Genomic DNA, 25,675 nt, shown 5'->3' with positions numbered 1-25,675 from the left:
ATTCTATCTGCACGAGGAAAAATAAAACCCGCTCTCTTCCCTCTGGCAACTGGCTGACGCAGAGCCAAAAGGAACAGTAAATAACTCCAAAATCTCCTATGAGGAATCAATCGTTCCATAAATTCTTTTTCTTTTAAAGGAATTTTGTTTATCCAAAACACCAAGAAAGATAATATTTAAAATAAAGACAAAATTTAATCTGCCAAGTTGCCAGAGCTTCTATCCAAATAATTGGGTAATGTCTTTTTTTTTTTCTAGCACCACTTCCCCAGACTTCTCCAAGCCCCAATCATTACCTTTTTTCCCCAGTTTCACTCACTCTTTTTTCTCTTGGTGTTGGGTTGTTTCTCTGGCTCATAAATAAGATTCTCTCAGAGGTGGTTTTGCTGTCATGCCCTCGGACTGCCTTTGCCCAGCTATGCTAGGGTCGAGAAAAATGACACCTCAAAAAGCCGAGCTAAATACAATTTCTTTCTCTTTACCCATTTTCCACTATCTGCCTGTCCGGTCCTTGGGTTATTAATGGAACTGACATTCCCGTACAACTGAATGAGCGGGACCCGTAGCCAGATAAGAAGGGAGCCGCTGACAGCAGCAGACGCGGCCCCAGAGACAGCAGATAAGCAGATGCGGCAGGGCTCTTAGTCTCATCTTGGGCCAGAGAAGAGCATCACAAAATGTACACAAAGAACTTGAACATTCCTAATGAACTCTTTTCCCATTAAAGTAAAAATCAATATATAAAACGGATTCCTTTTCACTATGTTGTACACCTGAAACTAACATAATACTGCGTGTCAAATATACTTCAATTCAAAATACCAGTTTTAAAAAAGTTTCTTAAGTGATTCTTTTTCTATCAAATCAAACTAAATTTCTAACATACCCAATTTGTATTTGGACCAAAAAAGGATAAACAGAGACATTAAATCTCTCCCACTCATCCCAAGAATAAAAGTAACAAATATTTCCCGTAATATTTAAAATGCAGCTCTCTGCTTTGGGCCTCTGGAATTTCATTCCAAAGCTCTCATGGCATTTTCCCAACTGCTTTCAAAGTCCTACAACCAACCAATTCCTCAGCCAAAAATAATAACTAATAGACTCTTAAGAACTAAACATTTTTACAGTTCTGTATTCAAACCATTAAGGGTTGCTGATATTGTTAGATTTTTTAAATACTTACTATTCCAACTTTCATCTTTTAATATAGTTCCATTGTTCCACATTGTTCAAGTCAGTTCTATTTCTGGACACTAGCATAATTTTTTTCATATATGGCACGGTCATACACTAGTTATCAAGACTCATTTATATTCTTGATGATCAACAGGGAACACGACGCTTAAGAAATCACCAAAAACCATACAGTGAGTATTACATGTATGTCCACTGACATGAGCTAGTGCTCATCACAAATAAAAATTCACATAAATTTCTAACTCCAATTTATGCAGATTTATTATTGAAACTCTGTATTTCAAGTTGGTAAGGAGTCTCTCCTCCATCAAGAAAAAAAAAATCAATACATTGCTCATAGGTGGAGAAACTAATTAAGGCACTGATTTGTAATTGTTCAAACCAGTCTGTGATTAAACAGAGCTCAAGCATTAAAGAGGATATCTTGTCATGCCAGGACACAAAGACACTATCAGAATCAACTGGAGTCACATCAGAATTCCCTAAAGGGAAAGCTTCGGGTTGGCCAGTATGGGGCAACTGTGCTAAAAAAATAAATAAATAAATAAGGCAAACAATCAAACAAGTCAAATACATAAAATTCCCTGAATTTATCTAGACACTTTAAAAAAAAAATTGCTTTGTACTTCCTGAGAAGATGGCAGGGTAGGAGGAGCCTAAGTTTACTCCTCCCACTGAGAGAACTAGATAACACCCACATCAGTGTAAATAACTCTGAAGATGGCCAGAAGACTAGCAGAACAGACTCTCCACAGCTAAATATAAAGAAAAGGCCACACTGCAGAGGGAGGAGGGGTGGAGACACCATTGGAAACTAAGTGGACCCGTGGGAATGTCTGCAGGGATAATGTAGCACACAGAGGGGAGAAAACCACACCCTCACACAAGAAACCCCAAGTAAGGGAAACCCACATTGGGAAGAGGAATCCCCAAAACATTTGGCTTTGAAAACCTGAGATGCATAATCTTTCAAGTTCTTCCAATCAGAAAGGCTTACCACCTAGAACTTGAAAAATCAGTGGGCTCAGCTCTGGGAGAGCTAGGCCAGCAAGAGGAAACTAAGTCCCCACCCTTAAAGAGACAGCACAACAGTCCACAGGGATACAGCAGAGAAGCAACAGTTTGGAAAACACATGGGATGTCCAGGAAGGAAATTAGCTTCCTAAACTCAGAGCATATGCTAGAGGGGCAGGGATCCTTGAGAGACTTCTCCATGAACAAAGGACCTGGCAAGTGTCATTTCCACCCCTGCCCTCCAGGCTAGATGCACAGAAACCTGTGGGAACCAGCAGAGAACCAGTAAGTGCTCCCTAACTTGCTAACAGCACACTCTGCCTCCTCATTCTGCTGCAGACATGCCCCGTCCAGCCAGGTCTCAGCGCCATGTCCCCTCCCACAGCAGACCGGCTCACGATCCTTGCTAACACCATGTGCTTCTTCCCTACTTTCTACTGATGACAGACCCTATCCAGTATGCCCTTGACCACAGCCCATCCAATGAGATGTCACAGGCCTGGCAGGGTGAAAGCAGCTCCAACAGGTACCCCTACCTATCCAAAGTGACTCTTCCCCACAGAGAGGGGACGATAACCACACACACAGCATCCCAACTGCAGCCCCAACACTGGGCGGGAAGCAGACATTTGGTCTGACTGCAGGCCCCACCCACCAACAAAACCTTCTCAGGGCCAGACTCATCAAAGGTGGGGGGAGGGGAGAGAGAGGAGGGGAGAGAGAAAGAGAGAGAGAGAATTCCAACAAAGTAAGAAATGAAAAAGGATAAATAACAACCAGCAACACAGAAATATAAAGGATTGTAAGAGAATATTATATTAAAAAAAAAAAAAAACAACTGAAGCCGACCTAGAAGAAATGGTTAAATTCCTAGAAACCTATAACCCCCCAAAACTGAATCAGGAAGAAACAGAAAATTTGGACAGACCAATTACCAGCAATAAAATTAAAGCAGTAATCAAAAAATTCCAACAAACAAAATTCTAGGACCAGAGGAGCTTCACCTATTTATTCCACCCAACATTTAAAGAATTTTTAACACCTATCCTCAAAACTATTCCAAAAAAGAGAAAAGGAAGAAAAGCTTCCAAATTCATTCTAAGGCCATTACTACCCTGACACCAAAACCAGGTAAAAACACTACAAGAAAGTGGTGCCTGGGTGGCTCAGTCAGTTGAGCATCTGATTCGTGGTTTGGGTTCATGTCATGATCTCAGGGTTGTGGGGTGGAGCCTGTTTGGGATTCCCTCTCTCCCTGTGTCCTTCCTCTTCTCTAAAAATAAACAAATAAATAAAAACACTGCAAAAAAAGAGAATTACAGGCCAATATCTCTGATGAACATAGATGTAAAAATCCTGAACAAGATATGAGTAAACTGAATCCTACAATATATTTAAAAAATGATTCACCACAAGAAAGTGGGATTTAGTCCTGGGTGCAAGGGTGGTTCAATATTCACAAATCAATCAACGTGATACATTGCATCAACCAGGGAAAGGATAAAAACCATATGATCATTTCAGTAGATACAGAAAAAGCATGTGACAAAGTACAACACCCATTCATGATTTTAAAAACCATCAACAAAGGGCACCTGGGGGGCTCAGTAGGTTAAGCATCTGCCTTTGGTTCAGGTCATGATCCCAGGGTCCTGGCTTCAAGCCCTGTGTTGGTCTCCCTGCTCAGTGGAGAGTCTGATTTGCCCTCTCTTCCTGCCCATTCCCCCTACTCATGCTCTCTCAACTCTCTATCTCTCTTGCTTACTCCCATTCTATCTCAAGTAGATAGATAAAATCGTAAAAAAAAAAATAAAACCTCAAAAAAGTAGGCTTAGAGGGAACATACCTCAATATAATAAAGGCCATATATGAAAAACCAACAGCTAATATCATGAGAAATGGTGAAAAACTGAGCACTTTTCTTCTAATATCAGGAAAAAGACAAGGATGTACACTTTTATTCAAAACAGTACCAGAAGTCCTAGCCATAGCAATCAGACAAGAAAAATAAAAGGCATCCAAATTGGTAATGAAGAAGTGGAACTTTCACTATTTACAAATGACATGAAACTACATAAAGAAAACCCTGGAGACTCCACCAAAAAACTACTGCAACTGATAAATGAATTCAGTAAGTTTGTAGGGTGCAAAATCAATATACAGAAATCTGCTGCATTTCTATAAACTAATAATGAAGCAGCAGAAACAGAAATTAAGAGAGTCCATTTACAACTGCACCAAAAATAAACTTAACCAAAGAAGTGAAAGACTTTTACTCTGAAAACTATAAAACACCGATGAAAAAAATAGAAGACAACACAACAAATGGAAAGATATTTCATGCTCATGGATTGGAAGACCAAATATTGTCAAAATGTCCATACCATTCAAAGCAATCTACAGATTTAATGCACTCCTTATTAAAATGTCAATGGCATTTTTCACAGAACCATCCTAAAATTGGTAAGGAACCATGAAAGACCCTGAATAGCTAAAGCAATCTTGAAAAAGAAGAACAAAGCTGAAGGTATCACAATCCCAGATTTCAATATATACTACGAAGTTGTAGTAATCAATACAGTATGGTATTGACACAGAAAAAGATACAAAGATTGATGGAACAGTATAGAACACCCAGAAATAAACCCACATTTATGTGGTCAACTAATCTTTGACAAAGAAGGCAAGAATATGCAATGGGAAAAAGATGGTCTCTTCAACAAATGGTTGGAAATGGTGTTGGGAAATATGTCTGGACACCTACTTGGAGAAGAATGGAACTGGACCACTTTCTTACACCACACACAAAAATAAACTCAAAATGGATTAAGGACCTAAATTTAAGATCCAAAACCATAAAGATCCTAGAACACAGCACAGACAGTAACTTCTCTGACATTGGCCATAGCAACATTTTTTGGGCATATCCCCTCAGGCAAGGTAAACAAGAGAAAAAATAAAGTATTGGGATTACATCAAAATAAAAAGCTTCTGCACAGTGAAGGAAACAATCAACAAAACTAAAAGATAATCTACTGAATGGGAGAAGATATTTGCAAATGACATGTTCAATAAAAGGTTAGTATCCAAAATATATAAAGAACCTGTACAACTCAACAGCAAAAAAAACCAAAATAATCTAATTCAAAAATAGGCAGAGGACACAAACAGGCATTTCTCCGAAGAAGACATCCAGGTGGCTGACAGACACATGAAAAGATGTTCAACATCACTCATCATCACGGAAATGTAAATCAAATCTACAGTAAGATATCACCTCACACCTGTCAGAATAGCTAAAAACAACAACGTAAGAAACAACAGGTGTTGGTGAAGATGTGGAGAAAAAGGAATATTCATGCTTGGCTTGTGGGAATGCAAACTGGTGCAGTGACCGTGGAAAATTGTACAGAGGTTCCTCAAAAAATTCAAAATACGGGCACACGGGTGGCTCAGTCAGTTAGGCCACAGACTCTTGATTTCAGCTTGGGTCATGATCATGATCTCAGGGTCTTGGAACTAAGCCCCGTGTCAGGCTCCTCACTCAGTACTGAGTCTGCTTCAGGAGTCTCTCTCTCCCCCTCTGCCTCTCCCACAATTTGCACACAATCTCTCTTATTCATAAATGAATGAATGAATGAGTGAGTGAATGAATGTATCTTTTTTAAAAACTCAAAAAAGAATCACTACAGTATGATCCAGTAATTCTACTACTGTTCATTTACCCAAAAAAATACAAAAATACTAATTTGAAAGGATATATGCACCCCTATATTTACTGCATTATTATTATTATTCACAATAGTCAAATTATGGAAGCAGTACAAGTGTACATCAACAGATGAATAAAGACGAGGTGGTACACATATACAGACACACACACACAGTGGAATATTACTCAGTCATTAAAAAGAATAAAATCTTGCCATTTGCAACAACACAATGGATCTAAAGAGTAGTATGTTAAGTAAAATAGGTCAGTCAGAGAGAGGGAAATACCATATCATTTCACTTATATGTGGAATGTAAGAAACAAAACAAAAAAAGACAAAAAACAGACTCTGAACTATAGAGAGCTCTGGTGGTCACCAGAGGGGAGGTAGGTGAGGGTATGGGTAAAACAGGTGAAGGGAATTAAGAGTTCACTTACAGCAATAAGCAGTGAGCACTGTATTAGAATTCTATGAACCACTGCAATGCACACCTAAGACTAATAGAACACCATATGCTAACTATACCGCAATTTAAAAAAAAAAAAAAAAACTGCTTTGGCACCTTTGGAGATATTAAGGGACCGACTCATTATACAAATTAATAAAGACAGATGTTTTTGGTGTCTTTCATCAGTTTATGTCAGTATAAACTATGCATCGGCATATTTGAGTTGCTGATGAGAAGAAATCTTTTTTTTATAGAATTCCAGCTAATAAATGTGACAGAATCTAAAAATCACTCGTTGCAACACTTACTGAACTCACGTACCTAGGCAATATTATCAATGACCGTGAAAATAATTAGGACAGTGGTTTTCAGCCCTGGCTGCATATTTTTATCTCCTGAGGAGCTTGAAAAACTGCTGACACGCCGGGTAGTCTGGATGCCATTGGCCTGGGGAGCCACCTCAGCGTCAGGATTTTCTTAAAAGCTTCTTAGGTGATCCTAAGACACAGTGGAGAAAAAAGGATTCCCACCTGAGGCGAAAGGTTGATGGGTGAGGATCGGGCTGACAGTCCCCAAACCCACGGACCAGGCTTCTCGCGAGCAGCTTGGTTGGCTGCAACAGGAAGCTGACAGCACCGCTCCCCCCCACCACGGCTTCCTGCCAGAAGAAAATCGAACCTGAATCTTCTCAAACCTCTAGATTCCACTAACAGGAAATGGAAAGGACAGAAGAACGCGTTAAAAGAAAACACTAGGATACAATCAGCCAAATCAAGACTGCTAAAAACTCGACCAGACCAATGATACAATTTTTTCAAGAAATACATAATTCACAGATAAAACAGGAGTGGGAGCTCTTAACATTTTCGAAGCCTTGAAAGACGGACCTATGAACTGCAATATGTGTACTCCATTTGGATTGTGATGTGAATTGATATTTTAAAAAAAAAAAGAAACATTTTTTAGATAATTACAGAAAACTATACACGGGCTACCCATGAACAAGGTATTGTTAATAAATATTGCTGGGTATGTTCACAGTTCTGCACTTAGTTAAAAATACTCACCTGGGGGAGACACATAATGAAATGTTTTTAGTAAAATGTCAAGGATTAGCTTTTGAATTCTCAAGCATAAAAACAGGTGGGATGTGGAGTGTATGACTTCAGAATGGCAAACACTGGTGAGACTGGTGGGGGTGGCCGAGGAGGACCCGGGGATTTGTTAGGTATACTCTGGGGCACATCAAAAAATTTAATAAAACATTTAAAATTTTTGAACTGAGTCAAAGTCACTAAAAGTCCACTCTGTACCTCCGTGCCAAAGAAAGCAATTGAACTGGCATCAGCTTTTCTTTCCCAACTTTAAGAGACTGTAATGGCACATTGCATTATTTGGTGAGGAGGGAATAAAAGGCAACTTGGAGGTAGAAAACAAAAACCTTATCTTACTAACACTGAGCATTTGTTCTCTGCCAGCACTGTGCATACCTTACTTATCGAATCCTCCCAAGCACTCTGTGAAAATGGTAGTATATTTGTTCTCATTTCACAGGTGAAGAAACCAAGGTCCTCAAAAGATGTGCATCTCGTCTATGTGTTTGCCAGAGCCGAGATCCTTGCTAAGGTCTGCCCAGTGGCCACAGAAGGGAGTGCCAGACCATGTCAGGTTCTAAGCTTCTAATAATCAACCAGCCAGCCATAGTTCTTCCCTTACAGGGGTCACTTCTGCTCAATAATTCTCTATTCTGGGGTAAAGTTTTCTAGTTATGAATAAACACTATGACGCTATTTCAAAAGCTCGGAGAAGACATGAAAGACTTCACTATCAGAAATGTTTTTTAAGAAGCCTATTCTGTAATTCTCTTTCCAAGACTAAAAATGAGGAAATGGGTTAAAAAGGATGAACTTTACAACATGGGCGAACCTATAAACATTATATTGAGTGCAAGAAGCCAGATATAAGAGGTCACATATTCTATGATTCCATGGATATGAAATATATAGAACAGGTGAATCCATAGAGTGAAAGCAGAATGGTGGCTGTCTAGGGCTGGGGGAAAAGCAAGAGTGAGGAGAGACTGCTGATAGTATGAAGTTTTCTTTTGGGGTGACAGAAATCTTTGGGGACTGGAGAGCAGTGACGGTTGCACAGCACTATGTGAGTACTAAAAGCCACTGAACTGTAGACTTTAAAATGGTTACTTTTATGTTATGTGAATTTTACTTCAATTTGTTTTAAAAATTAAGAAAAAGAAGTATGAGAAGCTAGGGGAGGAAAGAACTATGAAACAGAAATGATAAAGATTTAAAAGTTGTTGGAAGACAGACTCAACAGGATTTGAGTGTTTCCAGTTGGCTGGGAGGGAATATGAGATTTCTGGTTTGGGAGTCTGAAGAGTTGGCTGTACCCCCACGGAATGATGTAATGTGTACTGAGGATAACACGGGATCTTAGAAAGAATGAGAGCCCAGTGAATGTTCAGTATCATCAGGATTCTCTCTTTCTCTCTCTTTTTTTTTTTTTTCAAATAACACTACAGGGGCACCCGGATGGCTCAGTTGGTTGAGCATCTGACTTTGGCTCCAGTCCTGATCTCGGGATCCTGGGATCAAGCCCTGTGTGTCAGTGGGGAGTCTGCTTCTCCTTCTCCCTCTCCCTCTCTCTCTGCTGTTCCCCCTGCTCATGCACTCTTTCTCTCTCCCTCTCTCCATCTCTCTCCATCTCTCTCCCTCTCTCTCTCTCTAGTAAGTAAATAATCTTTTTTTTTAAAAGGACACTAGTAAAGCAAGGAATATCCAAATGCAATGTAACTGGGCTCTATCAAGTCACGCTAAATGTGAGCAGGCAGAAAGGAGGAAGTCGATGAGAGTTCCAGGGAGTTGGTCAAAGGAGAACAACTGGACTAAAAATCTACTGGTTAGTGAATTACTTAGCACCCAGCAAAAGACCTGCCACAGAGCAGATTCTCCATGAATCTGTAGATCAGTCTAGAAGGAGTCTCCAAGGGATAAGCAAACATGTCCATTCCACCTCCATTTCATAAGCATCCTCATTGACAATGCATAAAAACAATCCAAATCAAAGAACAGATTTCTCCCATTATGAATGATTTACAAGTGGAGACAGTAGTTGACACACTAACAGACCCGAGATTTATAATGGCTTTTTAAGATCCCATTCTAAGCAATTCGTTTGGAACTTGGTGAAAGATTTACTTATGCACAAAATGTTTATCATAAGAATATCATTAACGGCACAACCTAACTACCCAACTATGGAGAACTTGTAAGTCATTTCATATACAGCCAATGGACAAAATAGTCAATAACAGTGAAAACTCTTATAAAGACAATGTAATAATAGAATATTTACAATATAAAGGAGAAAAAAATCAAATTCATATCTATATCTATATCTATATCTATACCTATATATGGCATTATTCAAATCTACGGACAGGGAAAAAGCCAAAGAAAGTAGTAACATCAAGATGTTTGTGGTGGTTATGTTTGGATGATGGAACTAGCGATAATTTTTTTCTTTCTCCTTTTGCACTTTACTTCCAAGATTTTCTTCAATGAGCACAGATTTTTGTAACAAAAATAAATAAAGAGAAGGTCCAGAAATATGTATGTATATATTTATATATATACATATATGTGTATATATATTTTTTAAAGCTGAGCCATGAACCAAAGGTAAATGGATTTAAGTAAGAATAAACATGAAGTTCTAGGATAAGGGTTTAAAAAAAGAAAAAAAAAGCCAAGTTTAGGGCTGGAGAACAGGGCCTAACAACAGTTTCTGGGGGGATAAAAAAAGACCTAGAAATTAACTGACTGCAAATTCGTTATGAGCGCACAGTGACATGGCTGAGGGGAAAAGATAGCCATAATATAAACTTTGGATTTTTTAATATAATTTGTATGCAAAACAAAGGCAGTAATAATATTCCCATTGTGCTGTGTGAGTTAGACTGTATCTAGAATATTGTGTTCGGCTTTGAACCTGAGTTTTAAAAAAAGATGTTGAAACCTGGACAGCAGCCAGCAGGACGAAGCAAGAGAACCATAGCGCGGAGCAGTGATTCCCACACTGGCTGCATCAGAATCACCTGGAGGGCTTACTCAAATGCAGATTCGTGGGCCACCTCCCAGGGCTCCTGAGTCTACAGAACTGGAGTAGGACCAAGAATCTGCATTTCTAGAGACTTCCTAGGTGGTGCTGATGCTGCTGGTCTGTGGCCCACACTCGGAGAGATCCCCCAGCAAGTATAGTTAAAAGCACAGCGCGGCCTGCCAAGGACACAGTTCCAGGCCTTCGGCTGTATGACCCTGGGTAAGCCGGCTGGCACTCAACATGCTTTAGGTTCCTAAAACCTGTGAAGGAAAAAACTTTGGCCCACCTCATACAGATATTAGGGCGTTGAAGCAGCTAATACCTGTGGAGCATTTAGAACACGCAGCCTGGCATATAACATCTGGTAATTCCTGATGAACTCTAGAGTTCTGAAATAGAAACACATTCAACATCTTCAGATATCAGGAGGGCTTTCCCATGGAAGACTCATTCTGCATAGTTCCTGGGGACAGTCAGGGATTTGGGGGTTAGAATTGACGGAGAAGGAGGCTTTGGATCTCTGCCAATGAGGGCTTTTCAGCAGGCACAAGAGCAGTGGTGCAGACAGCTGGGCTGGGTTCTGACAGTTTAGGGTAAGGGTAAGACGGGCGTTTGATGAGTGTTAGCTTGTTCTAGTTACACGGGCTTCGGAGAAGGCAAGTGTCACCTGTGATCACCAACAGTTATCAAAGTGTTGGCGCAAGACCAACAGTGTCACCGAGAACTTACCAGAAATGCAAATTCCGGGGCCCCACCTCAGAGCTCTGGACTCAGAAACTCTGGGGTGGGGCCTGGCAATCTGCATTTTAACAAGACCTTCAGCTGGCGCTGATGCCCCTTACGTGTGAGAACCAATCACCTAGAGCATCACACAAAACAATACTTCCATGAGGCTCTAGAAGACCAAAACTCAATTAAACTCACTCTAATAAGGTATCAGGCATAATATGTCTTTGATAAACACATGCATCAAACTCCTCACATGAAACATTTGCTTCTGTGTTTAAAATACATAAAATAGGGGCACCTGGGTGGCTCAGTGGGTTAAGCCTCTGCCTTCAGCTCAGGTCATGATCTCAGGGTCCTGGGATCGAGTCCCGCATCGGGCTCTCTGCTAAGCAGGGAGCCTGCTTCCTCCTCTCTCTCTCTCTCTCTCTCTCTCTGCCTACCTCTCTGCCTACTTGTGATCTCTTTCTGTCAAATAATATAAATAAAATCTTTTAAAAATAAATAAATAAAATAAAATACATAAAATATATATACTGCTGGCTACCAGAGCACAGGAGGGACTGTTCACTCTCAACTGCCTTTCGGCAGATGCGGTGAGGAGAAGGGCAGCGTTCGCACCAGGAGCAGCAGGGCGCGGAGGGGGCGAGAGGCACTTGGCGGCGTGTGGTCTTACGTCCCCTACCTTCCTAGCCCCGACGAAGAGCCCGACCCAGAAACACACACAGGGACCCTGACTTCCCATCTCTCTCTCCTCGCCAGCCAGTCTCGTCCGAAGCCTCGCCTCTGCCACAGGACAGCAGCTTAGAAGAAACAGCTGAATACACTGAGACGTTCTCGGGCTGCAGGGCCTCTTCTAAGTACTTTAAGTATATTAACTCCTGCATAAACAATGAGGCAGGTACTCCTCTCCCCATTTTACAGGTGTAAAAAGTGAGGGTCAGAGACGTTAAGTAACTTCCAAGGGGTCACGCAGCTAAAAAGGGCAGACACTGGCTCTGGGCTTAAAGAGTCTTTCTCCACAGTCTGTAGGCTTAATGACGTCTATGCTGTACTTCCTGTTGAGGCCACTTAGAGAGAGGGGACACAAGTCTGAAAGCTACTCCCTTGGCCAGGATGTACCTGTGAGAGAAATGGGGAAACATGGGGGCAGAGAGATGGAGCCCGAGAGCGCCAGCTAGCTCAAGACGGCAGCAGGGCAGCACGTGTGAGCCAAGGTTCTACCGGAAGTGGGAGGGATGCTGAGAGATGTTTACTTGCTGCTCTGTCCGTTCCTGCGTGTCTCTGGGGCAGCGCTGGAGTAGAGGCAAGAACCCAGCATTCTGGAGCACATGCAAACGGCCTTGAATCTGGAACAGGGGAGGGCAGGAGACACTCTGACAAAGGTCTTGTCTTTTTTCCACAGACCAATTTAAAGAGAAAATGTGAAACGAAGCAAGAGTGAAGGTGCCAAGGGAAGTGATAGCCGGGCGCAGAGCTGTTGAGATCCACAAGGAGGAGCCAGAGGAAGTCTTACCCACAGGCTACAAGGGCAGAGGCACTGATAAAAAGGGCGACGCAGAGTGGGCCGTGCCCAAGTCAGGTGCCCCCACATGTGGGCTTGGGCTCCTTAGAATCTTCCTCCCCTACAGCGACAGGCAGGAGCACTTTGTCTCTCCACTGCATTAACGAAAATTTCTCCCCATCTGCGCAGCACCCATGTTCCTGCTATCCTCTCCCAGGACAGTGAAAGCCCTTGCAGAGAAAGGAAGCCACGGATCATCTTTGAGTCTACAGCTCCTGCTCCAGCACCTGGCATGTCATTGGTTCTGGAAACGTCTGTGGAAGCGAACTTGCTGAAGTGCTGCGCACACAGACATGCAGTGAGATGTGTTGTCACCTTAAGGCCGGCAAGGATGGAGAGGATGCATACCCCAGGGTCTGTGCCCTAGTCTGAGGATCCCCAAGAGGAGACCCCAAGACAAGGACTCGAGCATGAGCAGTTCACTTCGCAAGTGAAAGAAACCTCAAACACCAGGAAGGGACTGCGGAAGGCTGGCTGTCCGGAAAAGGCATCTTCTTGAGCCAGCTGACCACGTGAGCTAGTGGAGCTTAGCCGGCTGGGGAAACTGCAGGAGCCCTGCTGAACACATCCCTGAGGGAGGAGGGGGCATACACAGTAACTCCCATCAGTTATTCAGTGTGTTCATTCATGGGCCCTCTGTATGAGTGGCATAGAAGGTTCCAGTGGGAAGAGAAAGCTCTTGGGCAAAGTGCAGGTGCCAGCAGCTGGAAGCCAGACAGATGTGCGATGAAATGGTAACAGCAAGGCGGTGGGCCTCCCGCCACCACCCCAGAGCGCAGCAGGTCTAGGGAGACCCAGGAATTTGCATTTCTAATGCATCTCTCACCTTTCTACCTGGAAGGACAAAGGTGAATCACCAAAGACAACTTTAGACCCTATCCACCTGGAGATAGCACGGGAGTAATCTATGTAACAGACTTCACTAACTAGCCTGTGTCTACCATTAGTTTCCGGTATATTTACCTTTCCATATCTGCTGCTCTCAGAAGTCCAAAACCACTTTCCTTTGTCATTTTTCTGCAAATTTTGTCTGCTTTGTTAAGGATGCTATACAAGCTGAGGTTTGAAGCCACCTCTTTGAGTTATTCATTTTTCTGAGTTTCTCTCATGTATGTATGAGATATACACATTAATAAACTTCTGGTTGGGGCGCCTAGGTGGCTCAGTGGGTTAAAGCCTCTGCCTTTGGCTCAGGTCATGATCTCAGGGTCCTGGAATCGAGCCCCGCATCGGGCTCTCTGCTCGGTGGGGAGCCTGCTTCCTCTTCTCTCTCTCTCTCTCTGCCTGCCTCTCTGCCTACTTGTGATCTCTGTCTGTCAAGTAAATAAATAAAATCTTTGAGAAAAAATAAATAAATAAACTTCTGGTTGATTTTCTCTTGTTAACCTATCTTTCATCACACGGGGCCCAGTCAAGTACTTAGAGGGGCAAAAGGAATGATTATTTTTCATCCCAAATAGAGACAAAGCCAAAGAGGTGAAATACAATTTTGTTTGGTCCTCTGCAGGAAAACTCTTCCCACCTTGCTCAAAGCCTATGTTGCATGCCTGTGGCAATAGGACCATGTAGCACACTCCCAGGAACCATGTGTACCTGCTGTGGCCAAGGTTAAGGCCACTCACAAGATCCTGAGGAGGCTGCCTTCCTAGCAGTTCCATCCAAGTCTTTCTCTCTAGGGGTGGCCAGGCAAACATAGATCCCAGAAGTAAAGAGGACAAACAAACAAATATTTCAGGAAGGACCCAGCTTTTGGATACAGAACTGAATCCAGCAGGGGACTAGCCCAATTCAGGAAGCTGTTCCTCCTGATCTCAAACAGAGCTCTCCAGCAGAACTCCTGCCACTAGGGCAGCCAAAGGCAGGGCTGCATCCCTTCCTGCCAGGCCTCAGAATCCCCTACGTCGTGACCTTGAGATCCTCCTACTCTGTTCTGGAAAAGGCAAATCTTCCAGAAGACACCCCCCCCAAAATAATTTCCATCACCTTACACTCATCCCCCACCTGTGATAACCAAAAAAATAACAGGCTCCCTGTCCTTTGCTGCTAGTTTACAGTAAAAGCATATGCTTGCAGGAAACAGAATCCTGAACAAAAATTGGTGCTTATTTCACAATACTAAATTTCCAGTTGAAACCTACGCTGTCAGTTTAGTGGTTTCTAAACCACTCGTGACCTCTTAGGAGATGAGAGGAGCAAGGCCAGGAGACTGAGACAACAGATTTACCCTTCCCCAGAGCAGAGGCAACCCTGTTGATCTTTTTATGGGGATCACCCCTACTGAATAACACGACAGAATCACATCCCCACAGTTCCACCTTGAAACCAGGGTCACTGACACACAACCCAAGGTGTTAGGCCTCAAGTCACTGCGGCATCTGGGCCTTCCACATTCAGGAGGCCTGGCACTAGAGAACACTTAGGTCAGCACCCAATACAGGAGGCACTGTCATTTGTTGCAGCCTAGAGCTTCGTGGTGAGGCAAAGAAAAGCCTCTCCCACTCGCAAATCGGAACATTTTCCCAGCTTTCCCAAGGGGTTGCCAAGTGACTCAGCACTGGCCCAGTGTGGGCACTATTATTGATGAGAAATCTTCCGCCTCGGTGATATACTGCATACAACACATGCCCAAAGAACAGTGCCAAGTCATACCAGGAAGAGCAGGCAAATTATTCACCTCCACTTTCAACACAGGCAAATCCTGTCTTAATGCAGAAGCTACTCAGTATCAGAAAGACAAAGCCCCTAAGATTGTCAGAGATTTCCATCTGAGATTCAAGGAATTAGTAGGCAGAAACTGTCCTTTCTTGTTGACTATTAAAAGGCAATCAAATTGAGGACAGCAGAGAAAAAGGGCAAGAAAAAAAATAATTTTTTCAAAAACAACCCCAGAGCCGAAAGCTGCATAAATGCCTTCAGCTTCCTAAATTCTGTCTTTGCGAGTCTATGAGCTCCGCCCAGAGGTCATTTCCAGAACTGCGTGTTCATTTAATTCAGAAAAAGAAAATCTGCATCTTCTGGGGTCCAGGGCCTGACATGCTTTGGGAAACTGGTGAAAATTCTCAGACAACATCCCCTCTTTCTTGCCTTTTGTTAAAGGAATGTCCCTGAACTCTGAAATACAGGATATTCAGGGAGCCTGGTGAGATCCAGGAGGAAAATTCTCTTTGATATTTGTACCTGTCAAGGAACTAGTTGAGTTCCTGGCAGGTTGAACTCAGCGCAAAGAAAGCAGTGTGTTCAAAGAGTTCTTTTAGAAGAAAAAGTGACAGCTCTCACTGAAATAAAATATAAGACCGGAGAGCAACTCAGGGAGCAAACAGGAACATGTCTAATATTAGAAGAACTGAGAATAATGTGCCTTCAAGAAAGACCCATGCGCCACTTGCCTAGAAGACCCAACTGTAAGGTGCCCACCCCTTTATGCAAACTCAGACGATCTCCCCCTGAGGCAACCAGTCTTACTTCCCAAAAACTGACTGCAGTCCCCAGAACATTCCTCTGGTGTCCGTCCTGTTCAGCACTTTCACACAGGCTTCATCACTCCACCCCAGCCACAAAGGGTCAGGCTAGGATCAAGAGGCCCAGTGCTCTGCACTCTCGACTGTGCAGTGCAAGACACGTTCTGTTCCAGATATCACAAGCTAGCCCAGCAAATAAATGAAGCCTTCAAAAAAAACAACAATATGTTGGTGCCAAAAGTTTCATCTACCATCTGGAGAGTTTCTCATCCCAGCCCGCGTGTTCCTGCCTTCATCAGCTTGCGCCTTCCATGACTTAAGATGGCTTTGACAGATTCTCGAGGGGAAAAACATCCAACTTTCCCTTTGTCTTCTTCCAACACCTGCCACCCCCGGCCACCCAAGTTCTTCCTTCACTACAAACAGTGAACAGCCTTTTCATGTCTATTGACAAAAATATCTATGGCAACGTTCATCCATCTCAGGAGTATTAAAGCTCTAGAAAATATCCTTGCTAAACCTCTGTACATTCTCATTTCAGTGAGGCTAAGCACTCCCAGAATGGTGCCCTCTTTGTTTTTTGTTGCTGTTGCTGTTGCTGTTGTCGAATAGACTTGATTTTTTCGAGCAGTCATACGTTCACAGCAAAATTGAGGTGAAAGCACAGCGATCTCCCATAAAAACCCTGAGCCCACATGTGCATAGCCTCCCCGTTAACAAACTCCCCCACCAGAGAGGTGCATTTGCTACAATCAATGAACCTGCACTGGTACAGCATCACCACCCGGAATTCAAAGTTTATATTAGGATTCACTCTTGGTGCTGCACATTTTGTGGGTCCGGATGCATGATGACTCCACGTATCCACCCCTATAGCATCAGGGAGGGTAGGTTCACTGCTCTCCCCTCTCCCCATTTCTCGACCATAGGGCAAAAAGATCTGTACTCAGCATGACTCAGGAGGACTCCAAGCAGTGTTCCCCAGGCGCCCCCCTCCCGAGCAACAACAATCAGCAGGGGGACTGGCTGAAGTCACAAACGTTCAACTGCACCATCTGTCCACTAAATCAGACCTTGCTGGGGACGCAGGAGGGATTCCCTACCCCCTCAAGCTCCATCGGTCTGAGTCTTCATTGTTCAAGCAGCACGGCTGCCAATACTTCTCTCACTCATTCCTTCGTCTTGTTACATGGGACCAGAAAATTGTACAAGGCCCACCAAGCGTCTACTTCTATTAGGCAACATTTTTGCATTCCTACACCATGGTCTACTACTGATCTGTAAGTTCATAAGCGTGCCATTTAGATCATTTAGAGCAAAATGATGGGTTAGGAAAGTAGAGCTGCTTGGTTGCGGGAAAGGATTTTCCCGAGGACATGTGCACACATCGTGCACAGAGCAGGAGGACACACAGCCAGTATGGGGTTTTCTTCTTTGGGCCTTGAGGGCTCTTCTGCCAGCTGCTGCCCATGGTTCCCCACTGCTCTGCATTCTGCCACAGCCAATGACTGTTTGTGGCAAAATCCGCTGGGCAGTGGGCCATGTGGCTCTTAGAAACAGCAATGGAGAGAGAAGGAAAGGCTGAATTACAAGGTGTTTGAAATGCAGTTCGAGAAAGAAAAAAGTCAGATCTTATTTTCTCTTACCTCCCGGTGATGAAATCTATATATTCATCCCAAAACAGACACCTGACTCTGGGGTCATTCGGAGTCAAGAGCTCAGTCAATATAAAAATCAAGTACACAATACTGAGCATGAAAATCCATTACACGGAAAGTCGTATTTTTTTTTTTTCATCAAAAGAACTCTTACCTTTTCCTTGGCCTTCCTTTTTGTCCCTGCATCCATCCACTCATTTTCTGTCTCCAGCATGTCAATAAAGGCCCAGCGAATACCCTCAATCAATTCCTCCATCTGCAAGGAAATACCCAGAGAGACAGGTCAAAACCAGGAAGATTCAGACAGGGTTTTCTAGGGCACAAGAAAGAGTTCAGTGCCAAATGGGGTGGGAAACAGCTTCCTTTCAGCTTGACTCCAAGCTCTGGCAATATTTCTTTCCCCAGGAAAATGTGGGTTTTTTTCCCCATCACCAGAAGATAATTAACCCTTCCTTTGCAGAGAACAATTTGATGGTCTAGTTGTAAAAGGATTGTATGTGGAAAGGAATCCACCATAGGTTATAACTGACCTTTCTCCATCTACTAAATTAAGCCATCCTTACCAAGGCGGCAACTAATTTCAATAGTTAAGGCTCTGGGAGAGACATGCGAAGGCATGGGCTGTGTGTTTCAGGTGGGAATTCCAGAAGCAAGTGAGTGAACAGTTGAAGGCGATACTGTTAACAGGCAAACAGGCAGGAAGAGCCAGCACTCCAAGGGACTCCTTCCCAGTCTAAGTCAGGCTTCTGTCAGGACCTAGTTTTCCCCAAACTGAGTGCCCGTGGTCACGCCAAATGCTTTGCTGTTCTCTGCAATCCTCTTGCTCTCCTCTCTATTCCCCTGCAGCTTCAAAAAAGTCTTAGGTTATTTCAGACCTAAAATGGTAGGTCCGAAGGAGGCTTCTACAGGAAAGCAGTCTCCAGAGAGACCTGTTCCCAAGTGTTTCAACAGTGAGACCACATACCCACAGCGATGGTATGTTTGCCCTGGCTTTTCTTCCCATGTTTATGGGCCAGCAGAGAGAACTAGGGAAGAGAGATGCTAACTCTTGCCTTCAGAGGCCCACGTAGAGGAGTCTGGGGAGGTCCTGCCTGTTTCTAGGGACAAATCCCCCAAAATGTCATTCTCTCACAGAGATGCTTTGATTTTCTTGACAGGATACTCAAGAAAGAATAAATACTAGGTTTGGCACCAGAATTAAATTGTTCCCTTAAGATTAGGGGGTTGAAAATCCATTTTTAGCCTTAATTCTAGAAGGAAAGTTTAGATGTTTCCTTGGTTCTATAAGGAATTGTCGGCACAAAGCTCAAAATAATTTTTTTCTGTTTAATAAGTTTTCAGCTATGTTTTCAGTTCAATAACAGTTGTAAGGGAACCAGAACTGTAAATCAGTGGGCTGGGTTCCATCGTATGTAAATAAGAACAAACAGCAGATGGAAGGGGGTGCGGGGAACTTCACAGCTATTTTTTTCCAACTTAGTAAAAACATTAAGGGAACTCTCAACTTCAGTTTGGGGCATGACTGAAAACACGCAATGATAGAAGAGTTGTGGCCCTTTAAAATCATGAAGTCAATGGTTCTCAAGCCTGGCGACACACTATCTCTGAGCAGAGCTTTCAACCATCCCGAAGGCGGCAAGGCGGGAGGCTGATGTCAGGGTTCCAGGGTGTAGCCTGGGCTGGGAGGTCCAAACGCCCCCCCCCACACACACACACACCCCAGGTGATTCTACTGCATAGCCAGGGTGTGGCCTCACTGCTCCAGGGAAGCCACTTATTTTACAGATAAAGAAACAAAGAGTCAAGAGAGTCCGTGATCTGTTCCAGCTCTTGCAGCCAGGAAGGGTCAGAGCCAAGACTCAACCACGGAGCTGAATGACAGCTGTGAGCTCAGAACTTCCGGGACCAACGGAGCTGTGCCTCATACAGGAGAGGGAAAACACCAGGGAAGTAAAAGGGAACCAACTGAGAGATGTACAAGTCACAATTTCAAACAAAGCCCGCACAAGGAGGATGTTAGAACGACAAGGAAATCTCCAGTGTCTAGAATTTTCGCCTGTTCAGTCATCAGCACCCTTCAGTCTTTGTGACCTCGTGGCACGGCAACCCCCATCAGCCTGCCCATGACCTTCCCATAAAAACTGAAACAGTATCTTCCCAAGTTAACTAAGGAGTGGGCAGCCAGGGTGGGGAAAAGTGGGGCAATTAATTTGAGAGAGACTCAGTGACCAAATCAATGGAAGCAGGTAATTAACCTTATGTGAGGAAGTGAGCAAAGGACAGGTCAGATTACTTCCCAGGTTTGAGGCATGGGCAACTAGGTGAATGCTACTGTCATTTTCTAAGACCAGGGATGCTGGAAGAGAAAGAGGGCTGGGGACAAAAGCCCCACCTCGGTGGGATGAAGGGTGCACGGGCAATGGAGGCAGCAAGTCTGGACAACCTGGTCAAGGAGTCTGTCTACTCTCAGAGGGCAAGAATCCCTGACCCCTTCGAGGGTCCTTCTAGCTGGACTAAGAATCAAACTGACATGAGACAGGTTAATAGGAGAAAATCAAATTTAATAGAGTATGTAAGGGGAATCCCCATAGATGTGGAAATTCCAAAGACAGACAAGATGAGGTACACTCGTCATTCTGAACTAAGGACAAAGGGTCGGGGTTCTGGGACTTCAGAGGAAAGGGAGGCACTTCACAGGGCAATAAAAAGAGCAAGTGTTTGGTAATTAGATGTTTGTCCTGCCATGCAGATGAGTCATTCAAATAAAATCTATCTCTGCTAATAACCCTGACTCTGGGAAAGACTCCCATTTAGATTCTTCTCTCTGGTTAAGGGAAGGGCGAAAGCCCATAGGGTCTCAATGGCCTTCAGCTCAGACTAATCTCCATGCCGATGCAGCCCATCTTGGGGCAGCCTGTCCTGGGTTTCTACACTATGAAAGACAGAAAGCAAAGATAAGGCAGAGGGAGATGTAGGGTTAAGAGAGGAGGCGGAGGGTTTGGGGTTTGGGGTTTATTGCTGCCGCTGCTGCTGTTGTGTTATTGACCATGTGAGAGATCCGTGTTTAAGCGTCACTGGAAACCCTACAATGAGAAAACAACCAAAGGGATTTTAAAATGAGCCAAAGACATAAGTCAATCAGAGAAAGACAACCATCATAGGGTTTCACTCATAGAGGACTATAAAAACAGGGCAGAGGATCACAAGGGAAGGGAGGGAAAATGGAATGAGATGTCATCAGAGAGGGAGACAAACCATGAGACTCTTAATTATGGGAAACAAACTGAGGGCTGTGGATGGGGAGGTGGGGGGTTGGGGTAACTGGGGGATGGGCATTAAGGAGGGCACGTGATGTGCAACTGGGTGTTGTACACAACTGACGAACTATTGAACACTACATCTGAAACTAATGATGTACTGTGTGGACTAACTGAATTTAAATTTAAAAATAAAGAATAAACCTAAAACGAGCCAAAGACATTAACAGTCACCTCCCAAAAGAAGACATATACATGGCAAGCATAGGAAATGGTACTTCCCATGATTGGTCACAGAAAAATGCCAACTGAAACCATGAGATACCACCGCCCACCTATTAGAATGACCCAAACCCACAACTCTAACACCGCAAAATGCTGGTGAGGCTGTGTAGCAACAGGAACTCCCATTCACAGCTGGTGGGATTGCGAAATAGCAGAGTCCCCCTGGAAAGCAGTCTGGCAGTTTCTTAGAAAACTAAACATAATCTTGCCCCAGGAACCAGCGACCATGCTCTTGGTTATTTACCCTAAGTAAAGGAACTCACACCGACACAAACCCGGCCAAGGATGTTTAAAGAAGCTTTATTCATAATTATGGCACCTTGGAAGACCCCAAGATGTGCTTCAGGAGGTGAGTAGATAAACAAACTGTGGTACTTCCAGACAGCGGAATATTATTCGGCCCTGAAAAGAAATGAGCTAGCAAGGCATGAGAAGACAGGAAGGAACCTTAAGTACCTATCACTACGGGAAAGAATCCAACCTGAAAAGGCTATATACTGTATGTTTCCAACAACAGAACACTGTGAAAAAGGCCAAACTACGGAGGCAGTGAAAAGACTGGGTTGCCAGGGGGTGAAGGCAGAGCAATGAACACACATAGCACAGAGGAGTTTTCAGGCAGTGAAACTACACTTTATGACAGCATAATGATGGATACAGGTCACTATGTTTTTGTTTTGTTTTTTCCCAAACCCACAGAACGTGTGACACCAAGAGTGAACCTTAAACTGTGGGACTTTGAGTGATATGTGTCAACGTACATTTGCCATTGGTTAAAAAAAAAAAAAAAATGTACCATTCCAGGGAACAATGTTGGTAGCGGGGGAGATTCTGTATGTGTGGGGTCAGGGGGTGCATGAGAAATGTCCGCATCTTCCTCTCAGTTTTGTTATAATCATAAAACTGCTGTAAGATCATTTAAGTCTTTTTAAAAATTACCCAAAAACGTACTGACAGAAAGGATTCAGCGAACAGGAAGAGACTGAACACACAGGAGCTGGGCCCGGAGAGGGCAAAGCGGGACAGGACCCGGAGAGTACATGAGGCAGGATTATGAGAGGAGGCTAAAATGATGGACAGGAATGCAGAAGAATCTTTAGATTCGATGGTGGAAGGCTGACAGTCTTCGTGCAATGGTGTCTTTTCCCCATGAAATAAGAGCAAGATCTTCGGCTAAAAGGGTGTTTCTTGGAAAAAAAAAAAAATCAATTTCTTCACATTCAGCTGTGTGCATCCTAGCAAGGTGAACATACTGGTAGGAAGAGAGGTATTTACAGATGAGAACAAAGCGGGCAATGAAAGAGTTGCTCTCAGCACCCTGGCCAACATGTGGTGATACCGAAAGCACCTAAAGAATACATCAAAAGCTGAACATGTCCAAGGAAAATACCTGGAGTGAGGAGTATGAGAACTAGTCTGTTTCACTATGGTTTAAAATAAATGACTTAATCAAATAGAACAAAATAAACACTACCCAAGCCAAAGAGATCTTTGGCAAATACATGTATTTTGGAATTTCTGGACTTCTACAGAGTATCTTAAGTTCGTTTCACCTCTATTTGCTTCGGGGCATGCTTTGCTCCTATTTGCTTCGGGGCACTTTTATGAAGTATGTACCTATTATTAAACTGAGGCTAGGGCACCTGGGTGGCTCAGTCCATTAAGTAAGTGGCTGACTCTTGATTTCAGGTCAGGTCAGGTCATGATCTCGGGGTCATGAGATCAATCCCTGCTTCAGGCTCCCAGGTTCAGCGCGAGAGTCAGCTTAAGATTTTCTCTCCCTCTGTCCCTCCCCCCATTCCTAAAAAAATTAAATTAAATTAAATTAAATTAAATGACACTGAGTGCTTCCAGATACTGCTCTCTAAGCACCTTGGTTTTGTAGGTCCCTCCCTTGCCATCCCTGGGCATTAAAATGGCTCTCGAAATCACTAATATTTTAAACATGTTCCATGGACGCTTAAAGCTCTCAGTCTCTACCCTGTTGATTTGCATTTCAAGTGGAAATCTCTTAAGACCTGTAGGGGCCAAAGACAGGCTGCTCCAAAATGTGCCAGTTTAACATACTGACATTTTAAATAAAAGTTCCAATGGGGCCTTGGGGTGGTTCAGTCAGTTAACCATTTGCCTTCAGCTTGGATGAATCCCAGGGTCCTGGGATCAAGTCCCGCATTGGGCTCCCTACTCTGCAGGGGCTGCGCTTCCCCCTCTCTCTCTGCCCCTCTCCCCAGCTTGTGCACACACATAACCTCTCTGTGTCAAATAAATAAAATCCTTTTTAAAAAAGTTACAAAAGAGCCTCCTCCATCCCCCTGAAGGCAGGAAATATATTTCCCAGGCGAAAAGTACCACCCTTATTCCAGGAGGTAAAGAGACATCCTTATCACCGGAGATGGGAAATTTAGAGCCAAGAAGGCTGTATAAACAACGCTGGTTACTTTTTACTAATTTACTACCCCAGCCCAAATTCTGTCTAGAATTTCTTACTGTTGAAGCTCCCAAAGTTAAGTCTCCCTTGTCCTGTCAATTCCTCACAGATCTATCGTCTCCTTGTCTAAAAAGTATGAAAACTCACTGTTGATTTCTTTACATCCCAATTTCCTTAGAGAGCCTTGGTGCACATGTAATAAAATTTGGGATTGTTCTTCTGTTAATCTGACTCATTTAAATTTCATTCCTAGTCCAGCTAGAAGACCTTGAAGGACAGAGAAAGACAATTTCCTTCCTTTCAAGGGCATAAAGATTTCGGCCTATTGCCAAGACGCAGAATGACGAACAGCCGACTGTTGACTAAGGGAGCTTCCTTTCCTTCTCTCCCCTCTCCCCTCCCCCCACCTCCACAGTCTTTCCTAAATCTCTACCTTGGTAACTCACTCTCTCTATGGCCCTCCCACAGATGTCAAAACCCAAGCCATCACCTCCCTCTTTGCTTTGCTGTGAGCCTCATCTGGCCCAGCCCTAGACCTCTCAGGTGCCATCATCCCCTCCCCCACACAACAGCACTCCCTCCCCCATCCCCCCCCACCCCCATCTCAGACTCCACTGCAGGGTTGTTTTGTTTTTGTTTTTGTTTTTGTTTTTACAGACTTTACAGATTTATTGTGTAACATTTTCTGTGAAACAGTGCTGAGCCACCCCAGCAGAGTTCTAGAACAAGTGAAATCTTTTATAGTGATTAATGTCATTGGTTGTCATGTCAATGCAAATAAAAGAAATAATGAGCTTAGCATGTCGGAACTAGGAAATCACTCAGCACTTCTGATTTTTATCTTTAGACTTCTCTACAGCATCACATAAGAACATTGCCTTCAGTTAAGCCATGTTCCCTGCAGCACAAAGGCCTGCTAGAGTTTCAAAATAAGAAAAGAGAAAGAGTAATTCTTCACCAAACCTTGACCTAACGACCCCACCAGGCAACATTTAACGTTAATAGAAATCACTTAAGGTAGAAATCCTAAATTGAAGTTTCCCAAGGCAAAAAAAATTTTTTTAGACATAAAAATAAAAACACACTGAAATTAACTCAATTGTTTCTATGGTAAAGTATGCTACATTGAGAAGAAGGGCCCTCTAGGCAAAACAGCATTTTCCTAAGCATCTATTTATTTCAGATCTCAGGGATCCACACTGAAAATACAGTTCATTTGGGGCCCCTGGGTGGCTCAGTTGGTTAAGCATCTGACTCATGATTTCAGCTCAGGTCATGATCTTGGGGTCGTGAGATTGAGCCTTTGCACTGGTTTCTGCACTCTGTCTACTTGACATTCTTTCCCTCTGCCCCTCCCTTAGCACTCATACATGTGCACGCTTTCTCTTTATAATAAATAAACCAAATCTTTTTAAAAAATAAAAGAAAATATACTTCATTCAGTTAGTCTATGGGCAGCTGTTTGCTCTTTTCCTCAACCAGTACTATTTAAGAGTGGCTCCACGGGTGCCTGGGTGGCTCAGTTGGTTAGGCAACTGCCTTCAGCTCAGGTCATGATCCTGGAGTTCCGGGATCGAGTCCTGCATCAGGCTCCCAGCTCCACAGGGAGTCTGCTTCTCTGTCTGACCCTCTTCCCTCTCCTGCTCTCTCTCACGGTCTCTCTCTCAAATAAATAAATGGAATCTTTAAAAAAAAAAAAAAGTTTAAAAGAGGTTCCGCATTTCAATCTTTGCACTCCAGGATCTTGCCCATAATGTTCTAGGCCAGACACTGGGGAGTTACACTTGCGTATGTGTGCACCT

General features: G+C 43.4%; 1 protein-coding gene across 2 annotated transcripts in view; it reads right to left on the bottom strand.

Moving 5' to 3' along the window:
• The window catches only part of PHEX (phosphate regulating endopeptidase homolog X-linked), a 201,893-nt gene that overhangs the window by 85,236 nt on the left and 90,982 nt on the right, over positions 1 to 25,675 (bottom strand). For both annotated transcript variants that reach the window (XM_013064900.2, XM_004769183.3), the window contains exon 12: positions 18,058 to 18,159. In XM_013064900.2, coding sequence (XP_012920354.1) covers positions 18,058 to 18,159 — 102 coding nt within the window. The remainder of the gene's footprint in view (positions 1 to 18,057; positions 18,160 to 25,675) is intronic.

The sequence above is a fragment of the Mustela putorius genome, unplaced genomic scaffold, assembly GCF_011764305.1.
Source record: "Mustela putorius furo isolate JIRA1106 unplaced genomic scaffold, ASM1176430v1.1 tig00003836_pilon_pilon_pilon, whole genome shotgun sequence".
NCBI classification, from domain to species: domain Eukaryota; kingdom Metazoa; phylum Chordata; class Mammalia; order Carnivora; family Mustelidae; genus Mustela; species Mustela putorius.
This window is presented reverse-complemented; position numbering and strand designations above follow the sequence as displayed.